The 25,128-nt window shown below is 48.0% G+C and overlaps 1 protein-coding gene across 2 annotated transcripts; it reads right to left on the bottom strand.

The window, feature by feature from the left end:
- Positions 1-25,128, bottom strand: LARP1 (La ribonucleoprotein 1, translational regulator). 2 transcript variants are annotated; one of them, XM_053462623.1, is made up of 19 exons: positions 24,676-25,128; positions 14,188-14,249; positions 13,730-13,795; positions 9,679-9,838; positions 9,175-9,303; positions 8,894-9,043; positions 8,309-8,471; positions 7,623-7,767; positions 7,205-7,379; positions 6,901-7,073; positions 6,336-6,722; positions 4,423-4,546; positions 3,351-3,556; positions 2,747-2,853; positions 2,423-2,580; positions 2,177-2,321; positions 1,657-1,766; positions 1,260-1,387; positions 1-590 (listed from the first exon to the last, which is right to left on the bottom strand). In XM_053462623.1, the coding sequence occupies exons 1-19, from the start codon at positions 24,920-24,922 to the stop codon at positions 396-398; spliced, it is 3,030 nt and encodes a 1,009-aa protein (XP_053318598.1). In that variant the 5' UTR covers positions 24,923-25,128; the 3' UTR covers positions 1-395. The 2 variants fall into 2 exon arrangements, with proteins under 2 accessions (XP_053318598.1, XP_053318599.1); XM_053462624.1 differs by lacking the exons at positions 13,730-13,795; positions 14,188-14,249; positions 24,676-25,128 and adding an exon at positions 11,325-11,441.

The raw sequence follows: 25,128 nt of genomic DNA on the forward strand, positions 1-25,128 counted from the left end.
ATTTTAAGAGAAGGTGAGAGTTCTGCGCTCCACAAAAGGAAATTCTCAGAGAGGGCAGCAAATTCAATAATTTAAAAAGGAAAAAAAAAAAACAAATTCCCAACTCGGCGGGCACACTTCTGCCAGGATTCTGCTAAAAAAAAAATGAAACTAAAATTCCAATACCCCTAAACAAACTAAAATGACCTTTTCCCCCCAAAGAATGAGCGGCCGCCACCCTTGGCAGGAAAATAATAGGAACAGTCAACCCTTCCCTCCAGCACCTGGAGTCTCTGGTGTTTGCAGAACTATTTCCCGTAGGAGGCAGAGGGGATCCTTTTTATATTTGCTGGCGGATCATATGTCTCCCATATGTTCCCTCCCCTGACCCCTCGATTTTTCCTGATCGAATGCCACTACTTCCCCCCTCCAGTTTGGGAATCCAACGTGGAAGCAGAGCTCTGGCCTTGGGCTCTGGTATCCTCTCTTGGTGGATTATGGGTCTGATGGCCAGGTCCCTTGCTAGATGACTGAGAAGGGTATCTCCGTCGGCCTTCTCCGGTAGACAGTGAGTGGCGTCTCCGGGAACCTCCATCTTCACCCATAGGCGGCTGGAAATACAAATGAAAAACCCTTTCAGTGTATGGAAGCCAACTTTACTAAAGGCAAAATATGTATCCATATACATATAACAGCAACGAATACACGCGGCACCAGGTTACTCATCAATGTCTAACGGTAAACATTTTCTAGAACAGCCGACTCAAAAACCCTACTCCTGAAAGCTACTGTGATAACGGGGAAAAGCCCCAAGGGTCTGGAAAGGGTTCGCTCAGTACGACGTCTGGATACTTTGTTTTTCTTCACACCTCCAATGACAGGGTCTACAAAAAGCTCTCAACCGTGAAGTTCAACCAGAAGTAGAGGAGCTTCTGATCGGCCAACGGTCCATGAACGTGTAAAAACAAAATTCAGAAGAGGGGGGAACCGTTTTCCAATCACACTTATTAGGGATGGTAATCACGGCTGTGTAGCATCTCATCCATCTTCTATACTACATTTATAAGAGATAGAAGTCTTGCTGTCCCTGACCGAAAGCAATATGGAGGAACCTTAGAGGAGAACTATATCTACGACACCTGGCCAGGCTGTATTTCCGTAAAGAAATAAACCACAGACAGACATCCAACTCTATGCAAGAGACTCGCATGACCGGACAATCATTTATTTAGGGAAGAGCAAAAATAGTATACTTTAGAACAAAAAAACTATTTACTTACATCCACTCGAAAATCCTCCAGCCTGCGGAACTTGCTCAGGTACTCCTGCAGTTTGGGATCAATGTCTAGGGATTTGGCTTTGGAATATTTTAAGAAGGCCCAGAATTTTTCCAGTCCGTACAGCTGACCTTTAAAATGATACAAAAAAACAACCTCATTAACAAAAATAGCAAAGAGGCTAGTCCAGAAATTAGACACTTTTTACAACATACAGGATGGGTCTCTGACACAGATAAGAAAAAATAAATAAACGTTATTGTGCTCAATTTGGGGCAGCAGGCTTGAAATGTAAATACCTTAATTTGCATGGAGTTTACATGAGATTCAGCACAATGCCAACACTAACTATTCCAAAGCAATCGAAAAAGGATAAAAAACGGAGGGAAACTATTCTCACCGGATTCGTAGTCCCGTCTGGTCTCTTCCTGGAAGTCACGGAAAATGTCCAACCGGAATTTCCTCTCCAGCCCATAACTGTAATATCTAAAAAGGCACTCCAACCCGTACCTGGAGGAAAGAACACAAGCAAGCACCTTGATTTGGGGTAGTTCTGTTAGAGGGACTGTTTTACTGCCTGGTGGTAGAGTGCATGAGTGTACGGTGTAAGTGTTACTGGAGTGGTGGCTATACATATTGAAGTATAGTGCTAGAGTGAGTTGGCGTGTTAGCATGACCATATTATAGATACCAGGGGTAGGGGTCAAAAAGAAAAACTGCAATCAGGCACCACTAACTTTAGCCTCACTTCTGTTTATGAAATTATAAAAAAGTACAATTTATTGATTTACTCGAGAGTTGTTTGAGTTGAGTAGCGATTGCCGATATGTACAAAATGTCTTCTTTCAGAATTTACTCCTGACATGGCATTGGAAACGTCTCATCGAACGCCGTTTGCAAGAAACTATGCCAGTACTAACCTGTAGCCCTCCTTTCCATCTTCCACCGCTAGTTGCTTGAACTCCTCATACATTTTCTTGTTGAAATGATCTCGTAGGAAGAAGGACCAGAAGCGGAAGAGGGTGTTCATTTCCTGGGACTGGCCGATGCCCAGCCGTTTCCTCTCTGACAAAAAATGGGACAGAAGGTTAAATCTCCCCATAAAAAAAAAAGAGTTACGTTCTACAAAGCCTTCAAACTGTGTGTTTCCCAAGCACGTGTCTCACCATTAAGGCAACGCCGGCGGTATTTGTGGTAAACGTGTTGTGTAAATCCATTCTCCTTCAGTAGCTCGTGAGAAGGATGCTGGAACTTTGGCAAAGACTGAGGAGTACACCCATAATTGCTCAAGGATGGAGCCCCCTCGGATGGGCTGGCGTTCGAGCTGAAAAGGAACATGAAATATGTTGGCTTGCGGTAGGCGACTGTGTACCTGTTTATTTTTTTTTTACATTCTGCCGCTCACATTTTAAACGGGAGAAAAAAAACTGTCGGGATGTTTATCATGCCCCCTAAACCAAAAACGATAGTCTAACGTCATCACGTCCTACCTAACTGAGGTGGTGCGCGGCCTGTGCTCCCTGGAGTCCATCACCCAACCCACGTGACACTCCATGGGTGGGTTGGAGCTGTGACGGGTCTTCCTTTTCCTTGGTGTCTGCAATACAAACAGGTTCTATATCACAACGTGCCACAGGAGAATAAGGCATACAGGGACACTAGTCAATGAGAAACGTAGGGCTCGATCTTAAAAACTTATCTGTAAAAATAAAAAAACAAATGCCGGTAAGATATCAAAGTCCATCGAGGTATCAAGAGATATAAGGAGTGTTCTTAATTCAATGTAATTGGGTAATACAGCCGAGCCACTAGGGGCAGAATTCCTTGCAACCTCAACATTCTCGACCACCACCAACACATGCTCACACCATAAGAGAGACCCAACTTGTTCACGGGTGTAGCTATTAGCACGTATCGAGAATACGTTAATACTTTAACTTTTCACCGTGAATGCAAGGTTATAGAATGTACGAGTTTTAAGGCCGCTAACCGTCCTCAAAACATTTTCAAAGATCTTAAACAGCAAGGCTTGGGAGTAAGTCGGCTCCAAGGAGACAAACTTTTTAAACTATCAGTCTTTAGTTTTTTCGTTACCTTGGCATCGATCGTTCGGCCCTCCTTCACAACCGGGTAAAAGCGCGGCGTCAGAGTCGGATCCTTTAACCGGGGAGTGCGCGGGGTGCGTGGCGTTCGGGCATTGCGGTAATTCGGAGATTCGGGGACAGTGGTCGGGAGGGAGCGGGCAATGGTGGAAGGTTCAGGTGCACCAAAAAGCTTGTTGGCCAAGGCGTCGGTGGGAACTGTTGATGTGAAAGGAACAGTGAGCCGTGTAATGCGAGACATCTCCGGAATAAAGCACGACGATCGATTCCTGCATTCCTTTTTGGCTGATAACATTATCCCTTCTACCTCCCGGCCGGCACAGCGATATGTCTGCCCTACCGTAACCTAATCACAGATAACATAAGAGCTCTTCAACTGGGGGCACACGAGGGCTTTTATAGACCCCCTTGATTGACTGCAAGGATCCTACCGTATTACATTACTGACCTAAAGAGACTGTCATGAAAGTGTATTATACACACTTCAACTTTAAATGTTTTAACTTGAGCGCCGTTTCACAGATTTGCAAGTCGGCTTCTACAAAGGATTTAGAGAGAGGGCGATCATTTGAGGGCGATTTATGTAATAAGAGACTCATGACTGCATTGAAAATGCCCGAGAGAACCAGGCGCAGTCTAAAGACAGCTGAAATCCGTGGCTCTCACAAAGCTGTGACATGTTAAATAACCGAGGGAAGCGTCCTTTGGTACATCTGAAGAAGACACGGCCCACCACCCCCTGAAATGCTGGATAAAACTGGCTAACGGAGGACACGCTGAATTTTCAGACCTGCTCGTACACGTCTGTAACCAACATATCAGCTTTCCAAAATCAGCTTTCACAACATCCCCGTCCTTCAAAGTGATGTCAAAACCGTTCCTGAAGAGCTAGGATTAAGCTTCCCCCTTTGACCGCTCCGATAAAGTCGGTTTTTTGGTAATTATACCTTCTACGGGCAGATATTACGACATAGGAAACAACTATTACCAAACATGCCTACAATGACTCCGATAGTTCAATGCACCTTCCCCATAGCATGGAGGACCCCCCCCCAAACACTTACCCTGCTGAAATCTCGGGGGGCCGGGCGGCACCTCCTGGTTGGGATCCACGGGCGGCTCAGGTGTTAAGGTGACGAACTGTTCACGGCTGATCATGTTCACCTTTTTAAAGTTCTCTACCTCTTGCTGAAATATAGAGGCGCGTGATTAACAATGGAGAAAAGTTGACGGGATATAAATTGGGGGGCTTCTGAACCTCGTGCCCTAGCGCGTATTACTCAATAACTACAGCTAGATTATATCATATCGGAGAGAGAGGCTATGAAATGTCACAGCGGTCAGAGCAGACGTTCTAGAAATCTCCACTTCCACTATTATACAAGTTTAAGGTTGGAAAATTAAAGCCTTGTTTAGATCCTGGAGGAGAAGTCTACCTCGAGCACTTATACCGCGTTCCAAGACCACCAGGAGAAGAAGCCAAGTAGACAGATATGGATCCCATACATCCCCATATACTGGGGGTGAACGCAGTAGGTGGTCATGTAGCTCATATCTGGAGATCTGACCCAAAGAGTCACAGAACGATTCTACGGCACCAAGTCGCAATACTCTGCCCTCCGACATCTCAAAAATTACCCTCCAGCATGCTGTGAGAAACATTACTGACGAGGGTCCCAGCAGCGGCGATCTCACATCCCAGGCTATATGACTGCACTTCACTAATCACCGGATGCAATCGGAGTCCAAAACCACCATTAAAGCATGGCAGAAACAAATGGAGATGGAGCTACCATAGTCCACAACGGACCAGTAGATGACCGGTGAACAAAGTTACAGAAAACCATTCCCACGGAGGGAAGTGAAACATAAAATTAAACTTCTAAACACAGTTAAAGAGGCGGCCCGCGCTTTTCCACCAACCATTCCTACCTTAAGCCGGTACTGGAGAATCGGGTTACCAAGAAAGAAAAATCAGGTATTTCCAGGAAAATCGGATGGGGGTCCGAAGAAAAACGTGCATGTGCAGACACATATGCCCTTTAAGGCAGGATTAAAGCAAATGGTATATCCATGACACTTTCCACGGGGAGGAAAAAAAACGAGTTGCGAGGGACGGCTGCGATAATGTTAGCTGTATGGGAATCGCCCCTTCTAACAGCATTAAAAAAAAAAAAAAGAGGCGATGTGTACAGAATCAGACCTCAAAAGAGGCCCGGAATTTGCCCCACAGAACCCGGGTGGTAAAATTACCCAGAACCTGCTGAAAGACAAAAGCAGGGAACTCGGGCCGCCGCCGTGTGATGACCCGGACATTATCAAACGCAACGCGACCAGCGGGAGGGCAGAGAAGACCCTGTACAAAAAGGCAGCCTGTACACATTTACACACAGAATACAGAAAAAGGTAGAGCTAAAGGACCACGCGAAAAAGAAGTGTGTAGATGTCTAAAGCGAAAACCGACCGATAGACCAGGATTCATTTCCAACCAATTACACAACACCAGTCGCACCGACGTGTTCTATTTCACCAGCCGTGATCTATTTAATAAAACTGGTTTCTGATTGTAAACGTAGGCAGATATGGCAAAAATAGCTCTTTTTAAAACAAAGCAAACCAAACGTCCGACGCAAAGCTTGTCTTGTACCGAACAGAAAATAGATCCTGATCTCCTAAAAATACCACAATGTATGACAATCAAGCGCATCTTGTCGATTTGAGCTGCGTATGAAGAGCGTTGATTTAATTGCCAAGAGAAGAAGAATATGGATTCTACAAAAATGCCCCCCCAATTTTTTTGGGGGGATAAAAAAAAAAACCAAGCACTGAAATCAACCAAAGCATATCCCATTAAAAAAAACCCAACAAATATAGAAAGGTGAAAGAACATTCACGAGCTAACATCTTCACCAACACCAAATACTAAAGAACTGACCACTCCTTAAATAAGTGTAAACATGGGAAAGCCGTCACACACCTTGATCTGAGAGTATTCGGGTTCAAACTGCTCCGTCCAAAGGTCTTGCTCGTAATAATAAAGGCCGTCGTTGATGACTTTGGCCCACTCGGAGCTCATCTTGGCTCTGGATGTGTGATTGCCGGTTCGGTCTCCTCCCGGGTGCTTTCGTAGCGATGGCGGGGTCTGGGTGACGATGAGGATCTTGTTCACGTCCCGATCGTCTATTTCGTAATCAGAGTCCTCGTCTGACCAGTCGGTGAAGGTATTCTTCCGGCCGTCCATCTGCTCCATCTCCTCATCGAACATGAAGTCCAGTTCCTCCGGCTCGTCCTGCTCTTTTGGTGGTTTAGAAGGAGTCGTAGCAGGGGGCGCAGCGGACTGGGGGGTCCTCACTTCTTCTGCCTTCTACAATAATCACAGAGGGATAACGTTAATACACAGATATATTATACCCCAAGGTTGAAAGCAGGTGGGACAGATATTTTATTGCGAAAATGACATTGTCTACATAAATGTATAAACATCTGATTGGCTCCTAAAATATATATGGGAAATATACGCCCATTTCTAGTTGCATCATCACCTTTATTCTAGCAGGAGAGGGTCGGGGCCTTTTCTTGACTTCGATCCAGGTTTCGGAGTCCAGATCGGGGAGACTGGCCGACAGGCCCTTGGGCATAGTCTTTAAATTACTGACTTCCTCGGGCTTTGTCGTCAGATTGGGACTGGAGCTTCGTGGAGACCCGGGAGCGGATTCTGGGAACACAGAAAACATGGAGTTAATAATCACACTAAATGTATGATAAACAATGCATTTAAACCTAAAAGCAATAATATATCTAGAATATGGAATATCTTTATATTATTGATAAATATTTACTCCTCACCTGTTTCTTTCTGGAATCCCTGCCTGGGTACAAACTCGGGGCAATCGATAAGCTGGGAGAAGTCGGTCTGAGAGGCGTCCGAGAGAGAGGGTCCGGGTAGCGGCCAAATGTCTGGCTGTTCCAGTCGCCTGATCTTCTCATCAATGATCTCCACCACTTTGCTGTCTTTTAGTGCCTGTTCAGAACAGCAAGGGATTTAACCGCAGGCAAATAGCCGCAAACACAAATCGCTTGCTTAGTAGAGGAAGCATTTCTACTAAAGTTTCATCTAAAATAACTATTTTTTTTTAATTAATTGAAAATATTATTTCCTCTATACGCAGGTGATAAAACCAGTTTTGATTTGGGTTTCAGGTGGCTTTCAGAGTAAATTCCCAGGCAATTTATGAGTATTGTAGACAGGGATGTCCAAACTGACCTTTATAATCAACCCAACGTCTGTGGTGAGCGCCTGCACTCTATGGAAGCTGGCAATCAGGCTTATGGGCAGAAATCCCTCGGTGTCCATCTTTCTGCGCAGGAAGATGTCCCTCTGCAAGTTGTCCACACTGAAGTAATATTCTCTGCAGAAGAATCGAGAAACAAGGTTTGCTAATCTTCTCACACGTCTTAACTCGAAGGAATCATTAAAAACACTCGAAAACCCAAACTCTGCCATAAGGAGACAATAGAAATTTTCCAAAAACGGCTTGGTTATTTTGGACAAAATGCAGCACCCCACGTCGAGTATATATATTTGCAGGTTTGGATTTGAGAGCTGGCAATCTGTCCCTCGCCTACAAAATACACGTACCCCTTATGTAGATGCAATCGTCAGGACCGCATTGGAATTTACCCTTGTATGCTTTACAAGCTCTTCACTAATCAAACTAAATTTTTATCTAATGCAATCATATGAGTGACTGCACTGCTCCTAACGGTGCTTTATTAACCCCTTAAGGATAGGGTGTTTACTAATTAGGTCTTCAAAACCAGCAAGGGACGTAATATTACGTCATCCTTTAGCGACGGGCAATAGGAGGTATTTTCCTGCTTGTGATTACTCGAGGAGCCAATCAAATGCATGTTGCTAAGGGCTTAAAAAAAAAAAAGGAAATAACGTACATCTGGCGTTTGATGTAATCTTTCAGCAGCTCCTGGTCCACGCTGTATAGCTCTGAGCTGCTCATGTTGTCGTAGTAGTAAGTGATGTTACTCGGGTATTTGGGGCCACGAGATCCGTCGGAGCCGTCAAACTTCCTGTATGCGTACTGGTAGTCGAAATGAGCTGCAGGGGAGCCAGGAAAAGTTAAATACCAAAGACTTTCACACTTACCTAAAATAATCCATCTAGGCTTTAAGAGCAACAAAAGTAAAGGACAACGCAGCCCCATTCTTATAATTACAGATCTTATTTCCATAGTCTGTTTGCACGAGTCTTTGTTTTACGTTCCAAAAAAGATTGTTGGTTTAAAAAAGGTCAGGTCAGGCGCTTTAACCTCCAAACTAACAGCCGCCTACTCTATTTACCTGAAAGGTAGGTAACTGCTGCTTGTGGCTGACTGAGCGTTTTGGGAGTTATAATACATTGCAAGGGCCATCTGTTAAGCCATCACGCCAGGTTCTTTTAGCGCAACCGGATTGATAAACTCTTGGCTTATGAACGGCCCTAACGCCATCAGTTTTTTTTTAATGGGTTTTTATACGTACATCGAGTACCGCCTCTTCCGCGTCCTCTTCCTCTGCCCCGGCCTCGCCCCCTTCCACGGAAGCCTCCACGGACAGCCCCCTCGCTTTTCACGCTGGAGGTGTCGTCGTAGTCCGGCCAGTCCCGGTCGTGCTTGTTGTCCGAGTACCAAGCTATTCGTAAACAAAAACGCATAGCGTCACTGGATGCTTTAGTAATCGGAGTAAGAGACTTCTGTGTCACTTGACTCCGCCCAGAGCCGCCTCTACTGGGAGGAAGAAGCATTCGCGACTACAGCACATACCTTTGGGGTCGCTGCGGTTCAGAGCGTGGCGCTGCTGTTCGTTCTGGCGGTTGTTTCTCGCTGCCGTTTTGTCTCTTGGTCCGTCTGCTTTCACTTCAATCTGAAGTGGGACCCACTTGTGTTTGTTTCCTGTGGACGATGACCAAATATTAGCCCCCCAGAAGAAAAAAAAACAAACAAAAAAAAAAAAACGCCGCACAGATCTAGCAGCAAATCCAATTCCGCAAAAGAAATAAAAGCTAAATCGGTTTGCGTCTTTTGCTGCTTAAACAACGAATAAAACGGTCCTGGATAGCAGCTGATGCACTAAAAACCAAGAAGCCACAGAATTCTATTAAAACGTCTATTTATATAAATAGGTAAAAAGGTGATTTAAAATTGTACGTTTGCTGTATCTGCGCAGGGTGTGGACATTTAAAACCGGAGAAAAATAATATTTAGATATAGGTGTCATCAGATATATGGTATGAGATATATATATATATCATCCTTTATTTACTGCACCTTTCTTTTTCTGGGATGATCTCTGGCCATCATCATCGCCGTTCTTCTCCTCGCTGGACTCGTCGGATTTCACCCTTTGGTTTTCCTTCCCGTCGGCGCTTTCTTCTTTCATGTCTTTCTTTCCCAGAGACCTCCGTGTCGATTGTAGTTTGGAAGGTGGCTAAAGATGAAGGACACAGCTAGGTGAGATTTATGCAACCCACTTGCGACAAAACACGCGTGCAACAACAATAAAAACCCAATCCGCGGATCCTAGTTCAGCAGGAGGTCCTCTGTCCCCATGAGGCATTAAAGAGGAAGGAAAGAAAGCCAACACACGGGTTCTGGTGGTCTACCGGACTGACAGTTTTATACATTTATATTTTGATATATTAGGGTAATTGAAAGCCTCTGCTGCACATGGTGGAGACGCCTTCAGAACATATAAAATCTGCTGGTTATAATATATTGATGTCCATCGTCTTCACATGAAGGTAATAAACCCAGCTCTTCCAAGCACACCTTTCACTTGCAACAAAAGATTGTTTTACTAGAGGGTTGGTGAAGTCCCCTCGGGGTGAAATGTTGCCTTTTCCGTACCCAATGGACCAAATGGTTCCTGTTTTCACAGATATACGTTTTGCGGGGTCCTTCCTGTGTTTTTTTTTTACACTTCCCCCATGGCACCAAAAGCAGACAGAAAAGGAACAAGCATTCCATCAGCAAGAAGATAGCATCTAAAGGGCATTCCATTCATTAAGCCTTAATCTGTGCAGAACATCACATGACCGCTCAATACTGATCACATGAACGCTATATCACTACCGCCATGGAGGACTCACAAGACCTCAACCTCATGACCCAGAACGTACAGGTCACGCATCGAGGACGCGGTAGCCATGGGGTGCAGCTATAAATTGATCTGTAAAGAGGAGATATCTCAATATGTTGCGTCAAGAAGAGTTCCCGCCCATGGCTGTCCATCAGTAATGTTAGGTGCCCGCCGACAACCACTTGACAACAGCTCAGCCAATACACGCCTTCCATGTAGGGTTACTTTTTGGGGTGAGATGCACAATTTTGCTGCCAACACAATTTCAGGTAGATACGTGTGCACTTTCAACATTTTCCAAGTCAGAAGACAAGGACCTTGACATATACTATTATTACGTGTTCCACACGAGAGGTCCCCATATTTTTCCCCCCGTTTCTGCCAATGTGGCTACGGACTCATACATACATGTACTCACCCCTTTACATGCATAAATACATATAACACACATACTATGGTTGTGGGGAGATGACGCAGAGCATGTTGTGGTGCAATATGTTAAGGATCTTTGGGACAAAAAGCCTTGTTTACACGTATAAAAACCTCACATACCTCTACGTATAGCACAAGGTATAGGTAAAAACAAGAATCAGAATTTCTATTTCAAAGAAAACCGCCCCAAACTTACACAAGTCTAAAAATAAATCCCCGGGCACGGAGGACAAGGCTAATATTCCGTATGTAACCTGGGTACTAGCCTGCGGAACCTTGTTATATATATATATATATATATATATATTTTAAAGGGCTCCGGGGTGGAATATCAAAGAAACAAAAAGACCAGCCAGGTTAAAAAAGATAAGTCTTTTAGCACATGGAGCGGTTTCTCCCTTACCTGTGTCCTCAAAGAGCTAGTGAAATCGGAGACCTCCTCCATGGCTTGGCCAAGCTACAGTCGCCTAGATCCTAAAAATAAACCCTGGGTCATGCCTTCACCCACAGGACGACCGGCGGCAAAGGAGGCTTTCTGTCCCAGAATAGAGACGGTAAGAGACGGGGCGGGTGGGAGGGGGCAGAGCGCGGGGGTCCCTAAAAAGGAAATCCTGGTCCTTGGAGCACCAGGTGCTATTCCTGGTGTCACATGGCCACTTCCACGATTCACAAGAGGACGTGCCCCCATAATCACGCTTAAAGGGGAACCGTCTGCCGCGTAGCTTTTACCGCCACGGAACGTATTTATCAAAGCAGACGGCAGCTTGGGACTTTATCTGCTAAGTGCAACCGTTTGGTTTAAAAAGGAAGAAGAGATCTGCGGCGAAATGGCGTATATTCCCCGTGCGGAGGCCCTCTTTCCTCATCACCCCCATGATGAAATATGGCTCCCCCAACCATTCAACAGCAATCAGCAACTTAACAGTGGGGGAGAGAGAGCTATAAGGGGGGGGAAGCAGAAGCTGGAAGTGGAGCCGGCTGCTTCCATACTATATCAGAAAGGTGGGATTATAACAGATATTCTGTTTTGATGCCATTTAGTACGCATCTAGAATTAACCTGTTAATGTGTCATTTAGTGTACTGAACGTGTGTTAGGGGAGTCAGATCTAGAGCGGACCCCACGTCAGGGGCGTAGGGGTATAAAAACCATGCCAAATTTACTAAGTAATGACCTCTCAACCTCTGTTGCCATAACAAGCTTAGGGATGAGAATGCCATGCTACTAGAAAATTAGATTTCAGAGACTTTAATGCATCTTTGTAACCACCGGTGTCTCCGGGTTTATTCTGGGTAAAAACACGGATTGTTTGACTTTGACATGTCACTTCCGTGAGAGATGTGCGCAGTACTCGCCCAGCGCCTCCGATCTCTGGAATTGACATGTTTTCATACAAGCATGCATGGGCGCCACACATCCACACGCCTGTGCTCAGAATACATCAACCCCCGGCGGCCGGGTTGAGGAATTGATGAGACGAAAGAGAGCTCCAACACAGCTGATGCAACGGACTGCGAAGAACATTAAAGAGACCATTCTAGGCAGTCTGGGAACCGCCGAGAAGTACAGTCGCTAAACCACACGGATCACCCGACAGCTCTCCAAAATCCCAGATACAAGGTGCCATACAATATTAAAGATATGCTGTCTAACCATTAAGGGACCCTGTAGCCAATTCACTTCAATATACATGATGAGTGACAGGTCCCTTTAAATTTCCATGGTCTCCCTTTTGCCATTGAATGGAGGGGGGAGGATTATGCAAATTACACACAAGTGCACTTGCCCTTCCCCCACCATAACCCATGCAGACTGTGCACGAGATATACCGGATGTGCTCGATAAGATTACCCACCAAAATTTTAATATTAATTTAGAAAAAAAAAAAGCCTGAATATAAGACTACCCCCTATAGGAAAAAAGTTTTACTAGTAAATATTAATTCACTGTTTGGCAAATCAAAGGAAACAAAAACAATCATAGTCTTATTAAAAATAAAACAAATAGTTTACATGCCCCCAGGTATGCCTTATAACCCCCCCTTATATGCCACTCTGCCCCCCGACTTACCGATGTATCCCCAGAATTGCCCCCCATGCTTCAGACTCCCTGGAGTCTAGTAGGGGCAGCCAGTGAACGTCTGCACGTTGAGCCTAGACAACCTCCGCTGCTGCCTGGCACTTCCGCTGGGGCTTCTATGATGGAGCACTGGCATGACATGACCTTCCAACACTCCATCAGAGAAGCCCCGGCAGCAGCGGAGGTTGTCTGCACACATCGCGCCGGAGAGGAGGATCCAGGTCTTCTGCAGCGCTGCGGGGGACCTGGATTTTAGTCTTCTACTCAGATCTCTATTTGAGACGAGATTATAAGACGACCCTCAATATAAGGCGAGGGGTATTTTTCAGAGCACTTGCTCTGAAAAAAACTACTTATATTCAAGCAAATATGGTATTCACTTCCAGTGTTGGCTCGGCGAACCATTCAGACACACATGCGCTTCCACTGATTTCAATGGGATTGTTTTCTTGCTACCGATTGACTGCTTGTACTGTCAATATAGCGTGCAAGCAATATGGGGAAGCCGACAAGACTATTGCCAAGAAGGTAGAGGACAGAGAAAAGGACGTGAATGAATCCCACCCACAATATTCTTCTATATAATAAAAGTCTCTGCACCCCCTCCAGACGGCAGTCCCCCGGCAGAACATATTTCCCCACGTTGGGTGAAATGCTCAGGTTTATTGGCGAAGCCGTAGGGGGCAAAAGACGTACGTTCAGCACGGCGTCTTCAGATTGGCGTCTTACCGGAGCGCTCTTATGGGCGATTTCCCCAGGCGTGGGCCAGTTTGTGGCATCCCCAAAATCACCGACCTGAAGAAGAAGAAACTTCGTTAAACCGCTTTCCTCGCCCGAACAAAACGATTTATAACAAATACCGTAATCAAATTATTTTCTCTCTATGCAGCCGTTAAATGAAAAGGTCCTTAAAACCCCCCATACAAAGTAATGACCTCGGCAGATAAATCCACAAACTACAGACGGACCCCCCAACGTAAACCGACGGAGGGATCTAAACATAATCCAATCCGCTTAATCTCCCTTATAGCGACCTTGTCACGCCACAACATACGTGTGCGAGCAAAAAAAAATAGCCTTAGTAACGTTCACACAACATATGGAGCGTTTCATTAGCTTGAGATGGGGGTCTCATAACTGCGCCAGGGACCCCCGCTTCTACCATACATCAAGCTAAAGGCGAGTACCTTGCTGCCCCGTCTCGGCTTCGGGAGCCCGGCTTTCACCACTTTGGCTGGAACCGGCGTCTCTGCAAAGAGAAATAAAGACGTCAGTAAGAGAGTCCAAACACATCGTACCCGGCCATCTTATTCCCATTTTCAGGGGCATTATTTGTGGTGGATGCATAGTATAGCCTTCCAGTAGAAGAGGTAGATGGTAGCACTTGATTGTGAGCTCATTTGAGCAGGGCCCTCCTCAGCTGTGCTAACGGCCACCATTGCAAACCCCTTTTTTGGCACAAGCATGCCCCCCCCCGGATTCACGCGACTGGCATCACCCGGTAGAGTCCATTGGTGGTCTCCAGTAAAGCCAACGGCGCAGAATAAACCAGTAACTCCCAGGCAAAAAATACCTGCGACCAGCACTGCTTTCCCCAGAACCGGATTCCATCTATTTACTGATTCAAAATCCTAGAAGTTTATCTCCAAATAAGAATAAACGAACACAAAACATTTGCCGGATCGGAGCTCGATGCACTCGGCACGGCTGCTGGTTTCAAATAAATAAAAAAAAAAAATTTAACTGTAAAAAAAATTTTTAAAACCGCATGCACTTTTTGGATTGAAGGGAGAAGTGCTGCCCCCGTCAGCTGATGTGCAGCCGCGTCCGTCGGGGAACCATATGGGACGCGCTCCTAGCATGACGTGGCCAGGAGAGAATCCACCGACAGAGGCGTGCCGCCGGGACACAGGGCTCCAGCGGGGAGGAACGGCCTGCAGGCAGAGAATACTACATCTCTTTCTGCCCGCCACACAGAAAGCGAGAATTAACCCTTTGTAAGCAGACTGTGTGTGTGTGGGGGGGGGTTAGCACTCCCTCTGGCAAATAAAGCTCTGCGCATGCTTAGAAAGAAGCCAGACTTAACCCGTTTATGTAAGCCGGCAATCTGACAACCGAATAGGAAAATGCAAGGCATGTGATCGCCGACACACGCACTCACCGACACACTCAGTTGATGCACTGGGGCTACAGGCCACAAAAAGTATTCTATTTTGGCGGTAATTAAGAGAGAAAAGAGTTTATCTATAAATTTGCCGACATCTATTTCTAACTGAAGCTCAGATAAAGAATCTCCGTAAACCCATCCCACCCGCCATTCAAAAACATTAAGAGTTAAAGGAACGCCGGCAGACGGACATGGCTGCCGTTCGGTCACACGTGAACGTCCCGTCACCTCGCATGGAAGTGAGATGCTGGTTAGTAAAGGGTCCGTGAAACGGAGGTCACCAGGAACTGTTTTGAGCGAGAAAACACGTAAAACGGGATTAGCCAGTCCTGCACCTTTCTTTGGACGGGGTACAGAAGGACTTTTAGAACTTTTAATGTGGAGACAAACATTGGAAGAAAGTAGGCACAGGGCGATACAGCTTCTACTGGTTGGCAAAGGGTTAAAGGCTAAAGGTCACCTAAAGCGTTCTTTAGTTTGGGGACAGCCGAGAACTTTTCTTGGCAAAAAACATATGGATTATCACTCAAAGCCTGCGTTCCCCACCGCGAACATCTGGTGAGCGAGCGCTCAGGTGAGTCACGCCAAACAAGTGACACGTGTCTCGGGATCACTGGACGGCACGAGAGGAGCCGACCTTCAGCGCTATTTTTAAGGCATCTGGGAAAGTGACAGCCCGGGCTCGAGACGCGCGACCCTGAACAGGAACACCTGAGTCAACAACAAATCCAACTCCAGCTCCAAATAAACCCAAAAAGATAAGATTGATTTCGTCTAATAAGAGGTTAACGGAACGTCGGAATATTCCCTGCCCCCGACAAGGCCGCGAATGCCAATCGCATTTACATTACGTGAGATGGAGACAAGAAGATGAGGAAAGTAGAGGAATCGCCCCCAAAAAAACCCTTAATGGCGGATAGTCCTGACGGGGCGGTTCTTATGGCCGACAGCAAAGTTTATTTCGAGGAGCTGTTCCACTTAGTTACCACAATAATCGCACGGCCCAGCCTGCTAAGCAAATAAACCTTAGCAGAAAAGTTTAAGCCATTTCCGTTTCTATGGTAACACCCTGGTGGCTGGTGTCACATGATACTCAAGTTATGTTAGATTTTGTTATATTCGGCAATCCATAGATCATTTTATGAAAAGTTCAGAGAACCTGCACCCTGAGCACACACACACTATAGATTGTAAGCTCTTGAGATGCCCTCACAAGCCAACCGTGGCATAAGGCAAGATGGCAGCTCACGGGCAGGGTCCTCAAACCCTGGTGTGTCTGTATGTGGAAATGTATATTTGTCATCTACTTGTTTCACCCCATTTAAATCGTACAGCACTGCGTAATATGTTGGCACTTGCCAGAGGATAATTGGGCCCAGCAAGCACATGTTGGTGGGTTCATGGTTGACACCAAAGCCACCGGAAACCCGTCTGCCAAAAGCGGCAATCAAGAGGACCTTAGAATCCCCGTAGGCTTGCAGGTTCCATAAAGATGACAGGGCGCTACCTTCATACATTTAGAAGCAGGAATTTTGAAAGGTTTGGGAAGACATTTAACGCTGCGCTTGGATTCACATGAAGGCCTCTGCTTGCTGGAGGGAACATCACCTCCCGCAGGGATAAGAGGCAAAACACGCTCTCAGCGTGCCAAACCAATCCCCGGCAGACAGCTCAGAGGCTCGGCGTGTGCACCTCCTTCACACACACAGGTGCGTGTTACACGCTGACCATACATAGCCCCCCAAGCCCCCACTAACACAGCAACTCGCTAAAGAACTTTACTAGCCAAGATGGAGCTCTGGAGACCGGGGCTACCTGGCTACATAGATCTACACTCGAGAACATTGTTAGCCCCATTCGGTGACACATTTGGGGTCAGAAACACAAGTGATCCCCACGACTCGTGGAGCCCCGGGGCGGAAAACAGTAGGCTTTGGGCTTTGTCGGTCTCATCCGTTATCCTGATTAACCCTTCGTAAAATCAACGGAACAGAAGGAGACTGAGGAAGACGAATGATCCTACGGTTCGAGTTCAAATCACCACATCCGAGAAGTAACGATTACCAAGCTTAACAAATCGGGGAAAATCCAACAAAATGACCATTTTTAGCCACAGTAAGAAATTAAGCAGCTCAAAGACTTCCTTCAACGTAGGCGAGGTAGCGAGCGGGCTTCAAAAAGGGGTATTTGCACCATCGCCTCCATATTGGGTTACGGGGTCCCTTTCGGAAGAGTCAGTGAATTAACCCCTTCAGTCCCACCGATCTCTTCTCTGGTACCAAATAAAGGGTTTGTGGAGTTCGATATCTAGAGGACATTTGACTCCAAATATATAAAATGCTAATTCCATCCCCAATCTATTTGCACACTTAGAGATCGGCAAACAAAGCAGCCTTCGGATGCCAAGACGCCAAGGGGGAGGCTGCCGCTGCCGGGGGCCAAATAAAACACAGATAACAGGGAGGGTAAAAACGGTGTCATGAGGGGACAGGCGGCAGTCACCATTAACCCGAAACCAGCTTTAAATACGGCCGTTATTGGGACGAATCGAAACACAGAATAGAATTCAACGGCAGCCAAGAAACATTCCACCCATAATATACACACACACATACATATACACACACACATACATACACACACACACATACTTACACACACACACTGTAAATAGCGTCAAACCGGGGCCGGGGGGTTATTTGTAACAGTTACATGGCGTATACGTATATAACTAAAATAACCGCCGAGCCGGCAAATTACCTCAGAGAGCAGAGGCTCTAAGACCTCTCAACAGCGTCCTTTACAACAGCTGTGGGACTTCTCGGGGTTTTGGCTTCGATGGTGTGTGTGTGTGTGTGTGTGTGTAAATGCAGGGTTTATAAACAGAGAAGCTTTTACTAACCTCCGCCGAGCCTTCGCGCCCCCCCTACCCCAACGCCAACCGGCTGAACGCAGTCCTCGGCACCGGAGGCTAAAGGAACCGCCGGCTCACCGACACGGCCGACGAAGGGAGCTCTGATCTCCTCCCAATTCCCGTCTCCACCCAGCGCTTTGGCTACCGTGTACTCTGCCTCCTTTACCCACCGCCGTGCCCGAGGGGGGTGACACGGGCACTTCACAGCTTTTAAACGCTCCAGCGGGGACTGACTGTTTAACTGTTTCACGCCATTCCTGCGGCAGCATCTCATACCGGCTCACGCTCCCTACGGTACTACTTTCACAATAAATTCCCCAACGGCAAAGGCTTTTACCGCCCGACTCACCATACATACACCATACACACACACACAGCGACCCTGTTCCACATATCAACCCCATCGCACACCCTTCTCTACTCGAGTCGCTGCTCAATGGACCTTCGCACAGTTTTACTCCTAATTTCATTTTGGTTTTCCTCTTGGAGGCTACCATTCCATATATTCTGCGTGCCACCCAACACGAGGCACGGGCCGGCGCGAGGGCACAGGCTGGCGGGAGACTCATCTCAGAGTCAGAGGGAAAAAATTTATTTTATTTCTAACAGGAATTGGGGAAAAGTAGAGAGATCTAGAAGAAAACCCGAAAGCGTACAGTTAAAGCGGCACGTGGGATTCGTCAGCCTCCGTGTTGGGACTGCTTCGCTCGCACGCGGATCTGCAGAGACGTCTAAAATAACTCCTCAGCAACAAGAGACATCCTCCGATATCACCTACAAAGCGGCTGCTTCATACACGGCCGTACAAGCTGCTGCCCAAACGGCACACCAGGGCCGAGCCTTCATAATGCGCAGCGATATAAGGGAGTTTAAGCTGCAACTCTCCTGCAGACTTCTACTTTAGTGCACTGAGAGCAACGATGCATGGTCCATGGTGCCCAATAGCGACCAAATTAGGGTCCAAACCTCCTAAATCTATATGGCATTTAGCAGCGTGATCCACGGGCTTCATCGGATGGCGCAAGAGATTTGATTTTTAATGTTACACACAGGTTGGTAGATAAGTGGAACAGCCTCCCAGCAGAAGTGGTAGATGCCAATACAGTGAGAATGCAAACATGCATGGGATAGGGATATGTCTGCCGAGTATAAGACAAGACCGAGGACTGATTAAGGAAAGGGTGTTTGATAAGCCGGCTAGATGGGCCGAACCGTTTAATTCTAGGAGGGGCAGAACATCGGGCCTTAAATACCCCGGTTTGTTGCCGCGTGCCAATCGCACAGAAAACATCATAAAGAAATAAAAATGGGTTTCACCAAAATCCCTGTTAAAGTGGCAGAGAGAGAGAGCACTCTATCCACAGACCGGCGACGCAAACAGCGACGTCACTGCAGTCTCTTTCATAGAAATCCGACCAGAAAGCGGTCACCCTGCGGCCGTCGTCTGAGAACACAGAGCATCGGCAGGACTCTGCGCATGTACACGTTCCCACGCTGCATTCAGCAATGAACCCGGCTCTGACACGGGAGGGGGCCACTAGTATTTTAATGAACACATCGATACAACGCTGGTAACGCGCTATGTGATGTGCAGCACATACAACGCTAAAGGAGGCACACGGCGAGGCCGGCAGGCACACGGCGAGGCCGGCAGGCACACGGCATCACATATAAGCAGCTTATGGGATCAGCGGACATCTCCTTTCAGGGCTTCTGCTGGAAGGAGGACTCTTCAGGAGGTCGCCACACAATCCCAACACGCGCTGCGCTCATAATTCCAGCACTCGGGGAGTTAAATTTAACCATGTGTTTGAAGAAGCCCATAATCAATAGTTCTGCGATCTAATCAATAGTTTGATCACTGCCTATAATCACAGACAGGCCCCGGCAGACAGTCCTCGGCAGCAGCAGCCCGGCCCATCCGATGACAGTTCCTTGAACGCATTGAGTGGCTTCCATTAGCGGCTGCGGCGGTAAGGGTTAACGCGGGTCATAACTAGCAGAGCCCAAGCAAGCCTCGGCTTTCTCTGCTTGCATTTTGCTTGCACGAGAGCTCTGGGAGGAAAACCTGCAATCGACTGCACGGGACCGGCTGCCAGGACCTTCATCCCAACGCCGCACGCCATGCCAGGCGGCTCTCCGCAAGTTCGGGTTCCTGGTCAAAGAGGTCACATTCGGCTAAACCGATAACCAACGCACCCCAAACAAAGCGACCCGCTGCTGCGTCCGGGGCGAGCAGCCTAGCACCCGCACTACAAGTCCCATCATGCACGGACAGCTAATGGGAAATGAAACAAAAGGCGACGGCAACGAGCCTAAGGGCGAGAAGGAAAGAATGAAGATTGCCGACGGCGACTTTTCTATACATTACGTTGAAGCCAACCCCAGGGAGCTTCTGCTGCGGGTAGAGCTCGGCCGGCCCCGGACAATGCATGGTGAAGCATTATTCGGGGGGCCAGCTCAAATCCTTCTTGCTAATGATGGCCATTTAAACATACAGTGAAACACTACGCACCCTTTAGTGAATAAAGCCCAAAGTATGTTTGCCAGGGAAGTCTTAATCTCTCTAAACCAACAAAACAGTGGAAAGTAAATAATCCGCAGGAAGAAAAAAAATAACTGCATTTAAAGCGCCCGTGAATTTCTCGCGTTAGTAAGAAACGGGCGATTATATATATATGGCTGCTGCCACCCGCTATTTGGAGTGCTGGCTGAGGGTGATAGGAGTTATATTAATAAAGCCAACTGGGTCTGCCCGGCCCAAACTCACTCAAAATAATGGAAACCCGTGCCGAGCTCCAAAAATGCAAATTAACCTGAATGCTGTGGGTAGTCTGAGCAGGGAATCGACTACCAGCTCCCACATAAAACAAGCGCAAAAAAATACTAATACTAGAGACGGCCTTTTCATTTCTATGCATGAGAAAAAGCTTTGCTGAGCAGATCGCTCCCCAGAGCAGTCCGCGCGCGAGCTGGCCGCCCCGAGCTGTGCCAATAAAGCGAAGGCATTTAGCAGATTAAGCGCTTATCTAAGCGTACATAACAGCGGCTGCCTGCCTGCGCACGGAGCGGCCCGCGCGTCGACTACTACCCGCGACATGACAGCCATATGTTCATCCCTTGCACCGCTCACTCGGGGAACGCCCCTGGCTACACACAGATACACTGCCTGGAATTACCTCCGGGGGGGTACACGGTGGGGTACATGGTGGGACAGGCTGCCGTCTGCCACCCCAGACTCGATTCAGGTCCCGCGGCTCCGCTCACACTCACAGCTCCGAAGACACCCCGTGCTGCACTTCGCTGCTGGAGGCCGATTAGCGTATAACAGCAGCCAGCATGAAAGGGTTAATGTTACCGAAAACAGAGCAATCCATTGTCTTTATAAACAGCAGCCAAACAACAAAGTGACCCCTGCTGTCAGCGGCCAACCTGCCCCAAACGGGAGGCCGGGACGGAGGAAGTCCGATGCAAATGAGTTACTATGGAGCAGGGGGCCAAGTGTTACATTTCCTTTCTCCCACTTTCCTCCTCCCCCGTTATTCCTCCCCATTGCAGCCATTTATTCGCCCCCCCCCTCCCCTCTCTATCACCTCCACACCGGCTTTGTGATTCTATGAGCTTTATGCCGGCCGGTATTCCAGAAAGACTGCCCTAAAATCCTTACGCCGGCACAACAACAGCTCACACAACTCGACGGCAGGGAACCGCCGTCCGGCCCGTCTACCCGATCCCAAGCCATGTGCTTAAAACCCCTCGAGCCACCTCAGCTGGCACGCTGCTCCATATAGCTACCACTCTCTCAGCAAAGTAAGCTTCCCTACATTACAACAAGCCTTGGATCCTCTAGTTTTAGATCTCTTGTAGAGACATTTCTCGTGCTTTTAACCCCTTCCCGACAAAGTCCATACATGTACAGGCTCAATGCATTGTCCTTAATGGGTTAAATAAGCTCGCCTCCTGTGCTTTGTTAACCCCCTTTAATTATTTAAACGTGTCTATCATACCCCCCCCTTTCTCTCCTCTCCCCCAAGCTGGACGTACCGCGACCCCCCAGTTCCCCCCGATATTTATCCCACAGAACGCTCACCATTTGAATTATTTCTCCCCGGCTCGAACATTTTATTTACACGACTTTTTACTCCTTGTCCCGGTGCCGTGTATTTAAACTTTTTTTTGTTTTTGTTTAATTTTTGGGGGGTTTGACTCCAAAACCAAAACACAGAACCGTCTACAGGATTGTAAAGAGCAAGAACAACCCCAGGGGCAATTATCACGAACAATGCGGCCAACACAGAAAGCGGCTGTCATCGGCAACCCGAGCCGACAACCTGCAGCCCTGGAAATAAGAAACATCGCGTTTCCCCCGATACAATGTCACAAACATACACAAAAAGGACACAAAGGCAGCGTATACACTTACGCCACGGCTATTTATACACCACGTACACAACGGGGCCAGCTAACTCTGAACGTAAAAATACGCAGATATGGCAACCGCCAACCAGATTGCAGCGAATTCAAATTACAGCAACGGAAAGGGGGATCAAGTTTGCTATTAACATCTATCCATTTCCCCCAAACAGTAAAGATTAGCCGTCTACACATATGGCGTATAACACACAGAACGCGTGGGGCTGTCAAAGCGCTCGGCACTTTACGAACACGCCGTAGTTTTTTTTTTTTGTTTTTTTTTATACATTTCTCAAAATAAAAGAAAAACAGTCATTTTATAGAAAGCCAGGACGCACACGCATAAATTCTAGATGGGTTGAGATTCCCGTGCGTTTCGCGTCAGACGCCGCCGTCTCGTCAGATTGGTCCGACCGCAAAACACACGGGGCCGGCAACCTATTTAGTAGTTATGCAAAGTTTTAGTATCATGTAAAAAATATATAAAAAATGCAACGAGGCAAATCCATGGTTGTAAAGAAATCTATGTTAAATGTAAGAAATGATGTAATTATTTCGGGTCTGCCGGCACAGCGGAACTTGCCAGCGCAGACCCATTTAGTCGAAGGTCACTGGGCTTACTGGTGGGCCTTACTGGGAAGAGGTGGCACGAGGGGTGTTGACAGCACTGAGTGGCACATGTTAGCCAGCAGGTAGCAGGAAGGGGGGGCTGCTGGTCCATTGCACCTGATGGGGCTGATTTATGGCCATTAACCCCGCTCCCCCCGGACACACTGCCTCTTATAGCCAGGGAGCAGCAGCCCGGACTATTTTTATCAGGCCTGCAGCTCCGAGTGCCAGCAAAGCACGGGAGGCGAGCCAAGGCCCGAGCGGCCCCATCGCAGGGAATGGGTGGGGGGAGGAGGAGGCTTCGCAGCCGGGCAATTCACTGCCAATCGCACGGCGCGGCCACGGCATGAGAGATTGGGCAATCGGCAATGCTCTCTCCCGGATCGCCGGGGCACACATGGCGAGGAGGAGCCACGAGGTTTGAGAGGAGGAAGTGGGAACTCGCAGGGAGATTCTCGTGTCTGGGATCAATGAGCTCGGGGGGGGGTTACACCCGAGCGCGTACCGAGCGGCTGTGATCGCGCAGGGTCACGAACACCGGGGTGCGAGATCGCCCTTTAAACGCGGTCTACGGGAGGGAAGCACAGCTTGGGCCTAAAGGGGCGACCCACGTTGCCTACATGGGGAATGCTGGGTAGAAGCTGGATTGGGGTGGGCGGGGTCTGTCGGAATGGAACGTTGGACCGGGCAGGCTCTAAAATGGAACGTTGGACTGACGATAACCCTCTACAAGCCGCAGACCTCTGAATAAGCAGCACTTTTTAAGCCCTTACACTGCAGCTTAACTCTTTGGAACCGATGGTACTGAAGCCATCTACCCCTTCTCCTCCCCCCAGGCCAGACTGCAGTGTCATCAAAGGGTGTACTAGGTAATTCACACCCCATCTCCTCCCTCCCGTTCCCACCCACTTCTCCCCACGATCTCAGCCATGTCACAAGCCTGGCTGGGGGAGCTCGCAGGTGACCTTATAAGAACCCCTCATTTCAATCGGACACAGTGAAAAGCACCCCCAAAAACCCTGTCTACACGTTTCTTGAGCAGCCTCCGTGATCCGGGGGGCACTCCCAGCACTGTCAGCAAACATCCCAGTCTAGATTAAAGTCAATGTCACTCGTGTGCCCCCCCCCCACAAAAAAACATGACTCAAAGCACCCGTATAGCCAAGCAATCCCCCCCCCCAAAAAAAACAGGCAGACCCCCTTAAACCCACCGCACACTAGCATTTACCCCCCAACCAAAAAAAAAAAAAGTCTACGGAGCCCTCGTGTTACATGATTAATATTCCACGCCGGTAAGAAAAGGTGCATTTAATAAATTACCAGGCAGCAAAAGCCATTAGGACCCACGTATAAGGTCTGCGGTGGGCATCCACGCGTGACAGTGCACGGGGCAGCTATTCACTATCTGACCGTAAGGGATCCCCATTCCTCCACCCATGCAGTTAAATGGCTTCCATGTGGGTGAGAACACGGGGCGCATCTCAATGCACCCACACCAGGTGATCAGCCGCAAAGTATAAGCGGGTGAGCCCAAACCCCAGTAGCATGCATGGTACGTGAGGGTGCCCTTACCTATTGGCAACTGCCCATTGACCGGTCCCCCGTTGCCCCCGCTCGATTTGATCCAGGGGTTCACCTTGGGTGGAGGAGCCTCCACAAACTCCTTCCGCGCAAGCCCTTCCTCTCCCTCCTGGCACCCATCCTCCTTAGGCTGCATACCACCCTCCGGCTGCCTCTCCTCCACCTCCTCCGGTGGCTGCTGCTGCAGGGGCGGCAGCGGGTTCGCGGGTAGCAGTGGAGCCTCCACCTGAGTCGCCATGTCCCGGTCCCCCCCTGACCCCCTTTTGGTGGGGCTAGGTATCAGGCCCTGGGCTCCTCTGTCACCGAGTAAATGCAGACACAAAGGCGGTCGGGCGTCCCGAGGAGTAGGGTGTCGGAAATAGCTAGTTGCTCGGTCACCGGGCGGCCTCCCGTGCTAACCGCTGCAATATGGAAGCCAAGGCAGACCACGCGATGATCTGAACG

The sequence above is a fragment of the Spea bombifrons genome, chromosome 4, assembly GCF_027358695.1.
Source record: "Spea bombifrons isolate aSpeBom1 chromosome 4, aSpeBom1.2.pri, whole genome shotgun sequence".
In the NCBI taxonomy this organism is placed as follows: domain Eukaryota; kingdom Metazoa; phylum Chordata; class Amphibia; order Anura; family Pelobatidae; genus Spea; species Spea bombifrons.